This window comes from Microtus ochrogaster, unplaced genomic scaffold (genome assembly GCF_000317375.1).
Source record: "Microtus ochrogaster isolate Prairie Vole_2 unplaced genomic scaffold, MicOch1.0 UNK38, whole genome shotgun sequence".
Classification (NCBI taxonomy): Eukaryota; Metazoa; Chordata; class Mammalia; order Rodentia; family Cricetidae; genus Microtus; species Microtus ochrogaster.
This window is the reverse complement of record NW_004949136.1, coordinates 1,364,777-1,371,826: the sequence shown is the minus strand read 5'-3', so window position 1 is coordinate 1,371,826 and position 7,050 is coordinate 1,364,777. Positions and strand designations below refer to the sequence as shown.

Here is a 7,050-nt window from a genome sequence, read left to right as displayed (position 1 = left end):
TCTCTGAGCACACCCTGAGAGCTGAGGCACCGTGGGCAGCTGCATCACTATTCTCAGGCACCCGTGCTAACACCTGAACACTCTGAACGGCAGCAGTGCAGGCGTGCATGATATGCAGTCACCTGAATCTCGGCATGGATATAAGACAGCCTGACCAGTGGCTTCCTGCTCTCACCTGACCTAAGCCTCATGGAGACTCCAAATCCTCCGGAATGACCAAGGTGTTATGAGCTGTCTTGTGAAGGAATGGGGGAAAGGTCTTACCCGGCAAAAGTTCCTTCTAGGGCTGGGTCCTCATTGTGGGGACTGTGGCCAAGGTAATGGTCAATCAGCTTCTCTCTAGAGGTCTTTGGGGACAAAACATCTTCTTAGACTCTCAGCAAAAAAAGGACAAAACAAACCTTAATTTTACAACTGTTTAACAGAGAGGTGCCAGTAAGACTCAGTGGCCCTAGTTTTCTGGACAGGCAGCTAAAATCCTTGAGGAAAGTTTTGAGGCCTTCTTAATTGATACATTTGTGTGTGTGTGTGTGTGTGTGTGTGTGTGTGTGTGTGTGTGTGTGTGTGTGTGTGTGTGTGTGTGTGTGTGTGTGTGTGTGTGTGATGAGAATTAGTGATTCCTCCTCCCACAGAAATTCCCTTTACTTTAGGAACTAAACTTCTCATACTTACAATATTGCTTTCATCACCAAAATCTGCAGGGTCTCCAATGATATTTATCGCAACCAAAGCCACCTAAGAAATAGTTAAATCAGCAGAAATCAAGTATGAAGTGTTTGAGATGCCTTAAGCCCTTGAACCATATCTTGCCTGTGTTGTTATCAGGTAGGAGGGTGTGCAATGACAGTAAGGGTCACGCTGATGTGGAGAACTGTGATGTGCTCAACAGATAACAACCACTGCTCTTCTCATGCTCAACCAAGTTGCTATGGCTTATAGGTTTCTAAAACAGTAACCGCTAACCTAGACTTTTAGCAGTCTCCCAATAAGAGGTCTCTACCCACATTACCCCAGATGAGGAAAAGAAACTAAATTGACACAGCCCAGCTAACCCAGGTGCTTCACCTCTCGCCTTGTCAGGGAAGTCGCTCTCCTTCCCACCCATCACTGTGGTCCAGGTTCCTAACCAGTTCCTAGCAGCTGAGCATCTCACAACTCATTCACCTGCCACAACAATGTGACCTGTTAGCTTTCTCCTACTGCTCTTGGAGAGGCAGCAAGGGGTACAAATGTGTGTGCAAACAAGATTGTTCTGGGCACACCTGATCTCCTTTGTCAGGGTGGGATTAAGTTCTACCAAACACTCTACCACTGAGCTACACAGCCTGTCCCTAGCGCTGTGCTGAGCTACACAGGCTGTCCCTAGCGCTGTGCTGGGCTACACAGGCTGTCCCTAGCGCTTTGGCTGGCTTTTGGGAACATATTCCTCATAATGGGTTGCCTTGCCCAGCCTTAGTACAAAGGCAGGTGCTTAGTCCTACCGCAACTCCATATGCCACACTTTGCTGATACCCATGGGAGGCCTTCCCCTTCCAGAGCAGAAATAGAGGAGTGGACTGGGGGACAGGGGTGGAGGGGAGATGGAGGGAGGGAATGAAGGAGAGGAGGGAGGAGAAACTGAGGTTGGGATGTAAAGTAAATAAATAATTGATTAAATTTTAAGGAAGGAAGGAGAAAAAAAAGGCAGCAGAGCTGCTGGAGCAGCTGGAGCAGTGGCGGGCAAGCGGCTTCCCTGGCCATGGACAGTTCAGACAGGTTATCTGCTTCATTCTGCCAGAACAGCTGCCAGTCAAAGTCACACACGCTGTCAGCTAAGGAAAATACGAGGTAGGAACCGTGGAAGCGATTTTACCACAGCAGTGTCAAGCTACTGCATACAACTGAAGCACAAACCCCAGGAACCATTCTGGTACTCTCTTTCATCTGAGTCTGGTCCAATCAGAGGCTCTTGTGTGCCCCATGACTACATGCCAGAGTTAACATATGGGAGAGTCTGGCTTCAGAGAGCAATAGCTGCTCACACAACTGCTCCCAGGAGTGTACAGGTACGAGGACACCTGAGCAGTCTGCTCATGGAGGTGTGTGGTGAGGGGGTAGAGGGTGTGGGGTGTGCTGTGGTGTCAGGACAAAGACACACACACACACACACACACACACACACACACACACACCTACCTTACCTGATTATATATGTTGTACTTGTTGGTGTGGTTTTGGTGAAAGATCAGCTTAAGAAACTGCCCCACAGCATCCACGTAAACAGACTTGAGTTCCCGGGCTTTGCAGCCCGTCTTTTCGTTGTCACACAGAGAGACATAGCTGGAAGGAAAGTCACACCTGATGAACTGTCCACAAAGCTGTTCCCACTCCCACTGAACCCCACAGATACGGTAACCCTGTCTGTTAAGCATATGAATCCCAGGCATGTGTTGGGAAGATCACAAAGGGCTGTCAGGTTGAGGGCATCCCCGTGCACTGAGTCTCATTCTCACCCCAGTCTGCGGAAGCGCTCTGCTTGGTACGGCACCAGGTACTCAGGCAAGCTTTCACTGATGTAGAACTCAACCTTACTGGAGATCATGTACTGGTGAGCAAGGAGCTGCAGTTTCCTTATCCGACACCTCTCCACCATCTGGAGAACAATCTCTTGTGGAAACTGGCAGAATCTGAAAGCAAACATCAGCCTTGGGTTTCTTTTTTTTTTTAATATTTATTTGTTTATTTATTTATTATGTATACAATATTCTGTCTGTGTGCATGCCTGAAGAGGGCACCAGACCTCATTACAGATGGTTGTGAGCCACCATGTGGTTGCTGGGAATTGAACTCAGGACCTTTGGAAATTGAGACAATGCTCTTAACCACTGAGCCATCTCTCCAGCCCCCCACAGCCTTGGGTTTCTGAGAAATGTCTGTAGTTTCCTGTCGGCCTGCTTCCAGGCGCGGCATTCTGGATGTGGGGTAGCATCTACCTGACTAGAAGACCGTGCTGCCCCTCCCTTCCAAAGCCTGGACCTAAGGCTGACTGGCTCTGCTGGCCACCTGTAAACCTAACTTCAGGCTGCTAAGACTAAAGGCTACAGTGGCCCTCAGGTTAATCAGGAGATAAATCAGCCATTCTTCTGGGACTGTACCAGTAGGCCATGCAGAGCCAAAGGTTTCCCCACAGGAACCTGAGTCCTTAAGGGAAGCATCTGCTTACAACACACAGGCTGTCAACAAACAGCAGGGACTTCCAGGCACAGGCTGAGCAAGACTTGGCTAGAGCACTGCTTCTGTCAGCCAGGCACAGCCGTGACTCAGCAGTACGGCACGCTGAAAGGACAGCACTGACACACGCTAGCCAGCAGGCACTGTGGGCACGTGGAACAAAGAGAGCTCTGAAGAACAGGGCAGTCAGGGAAGGCCCCTCCCTTCACAGGTCTCAACATCACTGCCTGGTGACCCGTGTGTGCACGCGTGCTCACGTGTTATCACTGCTGTCCAGGTCCTTCTTCCACATCCCACTAAGAAAACCCATCAACACGGTGAGGCTCCTTTGAGGTTCTTCAAGAGTAGAGCCATTTCCCCCGACCAGGTGGAGCACAGTGAGCCTGGGTGCCACTAACACATCAGCCCTGTGCTCACCTCCCAGTTCTGACTTCAACTCAGGGTAAGTGCTCTCCCACTGAACCACACACTTATAAAATACATTGACAGGGACAGACTGCTTTGCCTTGAATAACAACAGCTCAGTGGGTGAAGGTGCCTGCTGCCAATCCCTGGGATCCGTACAATGATAAAGAACTGAGTCCTTCAAGTTGACCTCTGCAGTGGCATTTCATCTGTATTCTGATAAATAAAGCCTAACTGAAGATCAGAGTAGAACAGCCACACTGGTCAGCCTCACAGACCAGGGAGTGGTGACACACATCTTTAATCCTAGTAGTCACAACACAATAGTTTAATCTCAGTGGTGCATGCCTTTAATCCCAGCCCTAGAGAGGATTATAAAACGGGAGGAGACAGCTCTCAGACACAGTCTCCTTCTGGGATTCTGGAGGCAGGACCGCCATTTCTGACTGAGGTTGAGGTAAGAGCAAGTGGCTGACTACTTTGCTTTTCGGATCTTCAGGTTGAAGCCCAATTTCTCTCTGAGTTCTTATTAATCGTGCTTCAGACCTCCAATCTCCACACACATTGAGAGACATGCAAGGACATGCACATTAATAAATGTGGAAAAAAACCTCTGAAAACCGAGACTATGCAGGCTGCAGTCATCAGCTCTGGAGATTTGAAGCCTGGATCCCAAGGCTCTGAGGAAGACATGGCAGGAACTTCCCCCATCCCATAAGTAGCACCCTGTACCCAGTTCCATGAGAACCCTGAGCAAGCTTTCCGAACCACTCCTGACAGGACCCTTTGTCCGTCATTTGACCTCAGGTAAATCAGGAGACTCCTGGGCCAAACCTTGTGTGACTCTGTCCGGTGGTTGAGGTACACAACCCTTTCCTTGGGTATCCTCTGGAAGCATGGTACTAACATGGATACAATTAAGAGTTTAAAGGAAAACCAAGCCAACAACAAAAGTACCATGCTGGGGTGACTGGCATAATCACTGTTACAAAGTAGCTCTGTGTGTCTACTTAAGAACCTATGAGCTTCATGGACTCGACTTGCAGGGCAGACACAGCTAAGATCTCTGCAGAGGGAAATGCAGAAGGCAGAGAATGGAAGCTTTGCCCTTAACAACTGGAGGGAAGCAGAACAGAAATGGGGAGCTCGGGAGAAAAGAGGGTGTGGCTAGGAGCATGAACCTGCACTCCTCAGTGGGGACAGCATGCCTGGGAGGGAGTGGACCAGGAAGTTCGACACTGTCAGCTCCGGCAGGTTTTGCTCTATCCTCTCTGCTTGACTCTTCCAGTCTCCTAGAGCTCAGGCATGGATGGGGGGTAATACTTACCTGACACCTACAGCTCCAGCAAGTGCCTCTCTACCCTATCTGTTTGACTTTTCCAGTTCCCGGGAGGTCAGGCATGGGGGGGAGGGGGTCCTGCTTACTGGGTCCCCTCAGACATTCCAAGAGGAAAATGCACTTTAATTTTAGTGATTTTAATTTAGTTTTCACTGAAATACACCATGTACCCGACTAGAAATGCATTTCGTGTTTTTAGATCGAGAGGCACCAACCCTACCAAGTATACAGACCCAGAAATGTGCTCTCAGCCCCGCCCCTCAGGCCAGCCTTACTTTGGTGACCTCCAGCCACTGACAGTTGGTGCGTGGATCATTAGTTCCCGAGCACTGAAGCCATCTTCATGTCCAGAAGAGCTGACCACTACAAATCCAATCTTGTGGGGCATTCTGCACACATGGGCTGTTTAGAAGATCAGGGAAGAGTTCTGAGAAGGGATTCAACTAGGTTAGATGAGGTGTTAGCTCACGTCATACAAGGTAAGCCACAGAGTACTCAGACTGGCCCATCACTCCAAAAAGGTTAGTTTGTCTACAAAACATTTTTAAATGGATGTTCTAATTCTACTTAACACACCATTTAAGCTATCTTGATTTTCCTGAGAGTCTGACCTGTGCTGCGGCTGAGTTACATCCTCACTAATGATCAGAGTCTGCCTTTGTTGTGTGTGAAAGTTACCTCACTGGGGTTTCTGCAGATGTGATCAAATTAAAATGATATCCTATTGGGGAATTCATGTGGCTGGTGCACTTGGAGAAGAGGAAAAGGATCTGGGGTGAGTACCACTAAGGGACAATGCCCACCTAGCATACAGAAGGCTAGGTGTGGACTTCATCTCCAGAACCCATCCCCCACAAAACAATCCCTAAAAAACACACACAAGAAACACACGCAACAAGTGGAGGCTCAGACACACTAGGGGGTTGGGGGTGCCATATACTGAGAGACTGGAGCTATTCAGTTAATGCTAAGGCTGGTACTGGAAACCACCAGGAGCGAGAAAAGGCTTCAGACTTCAGAGATGCTTGTCCCTGCTGCCACCTCAATGCCAGCTCTGAAATTCCTAAGCCACCCTGCTTGTCACACTCTCATGGTAAAACCAAAGCTTTTGGTAGGGCACGAAGTCTTTTGGTATTATCAAGGAAACAAACAACTAGCAATGATTAGGGAGGACACCTAATCAGTGTAAACGTGCAGCCCTACGGAAAGCAGGACGCACAGTTGCACTGGTGCAGACGTGAGCACAGTTGAGTGTAAATGTGCAGCCCTATGGAATGTAGGACGCACAGATGCACTGGTGCAATCGTGAGCACAATTGAATGTAAACGTGCAGCCCTAAGGAATGCAGGACGCACAGATGCACTGGTGCAGATGTGAACACAGTTGAGTTGGAAACCTGACTCAGGACATTTAAAAGTGTTATCTGTGAACAAGATGGACCAGGACCATGTGTTGGCTCCCAGATCCTCAGAGGATGTGGAAAACCACCCAGCGATGTCTTGTAGGACACATTGCTGGGCCACCTGCCCTCACCCTCCAGATGGGCACAAGCAGTTGTCAGTTTCCCCCTGAACCTAGACAATCAAGCTAGGCCAGAAGCAGGGGCAGCTCTCCCAGTCCTAGTGAAGAAGGAGTGTCACTGCTTATACTAACAGAAAGTCTGCTGGAAGCCAAGTCGAGGGGAGACATGGTAAAACTTGAGGGAGCTTGAAGAGGAAAAACTGGCTGAATGATTCTTTCAGTATGATTTTTTGGTGAACTGACCTGTGCCCGCCACTGTCATTTGGAGGACGTGTGCTGTCATGTCTGCTTTGCTGCTTGGCACGCATGCTCTCCATGCTGGAACACAGCACAGAGTCAGCGATGAGCTGGTATCTCTGCACTCCCCTCCAGCCCTGGTCAGGACCTGTTACACTTTCCTAGGCTCGGACAGTCAGAGAATTCCACATCCATGCACAGTGAGGGTTCATGGATGGGAACACACATATGTGTTGCCCAGAGGGAACAGGTGACACTCAATCCCAGGATTACACTGAGGCCACAGCAGAGGAGCTCTCTCCTCAGAGAGACTCCTAACACAAGAGTCCAAGCCAGGC

The 7,050-nt window shown here is 49.2% G+C and overlaps 1 protein-coding gene across 4 annotated transcripts in view; it reads right to left on the bottom strand.

Annotated features, from left to right (window-relative positions):
• The window catches only part of Cep104 (centrosomal protein 104), a 37,718-nt gene that overhangs the window by 27,360 nt on the left and 3,308 nt on the right, over nt 1–7,050 (bottom strand). For 2 of the 4 annotated variants that reach the window (XM_026790013.1, XM_013354300.2), the window contains exons 2-6: nt 5,230–5,356; nt 2,493–2,666; nt 2,181–2,319; nt 673–735; nt 265–347 (exon numbers count right to left, since the gene is read on the bottom strand). In XM_026790013.1, coding sequence (XP_026645814.1) covers nt 265–347; nt 673–735; nt 2,181–2,319; nt 2,493–2,666; nt 5,230–5,342 — 572 coding nt within the window. In that variant the 5' untranslated portion in view covers nt 5,343–5,356. Of the gene's footprint in view, nt 1–264; nt 348–672; nt 736–2,180; nt 2,320–2,492; nt 2,667–5,229; nt 5,382–6,718; nt 6,794–7,050 lie in introns of all 4 variants that reach the window. The other 2 variants (XM_026790012.1, XM_013354299.2) reach the window with 2 other exon arrangements.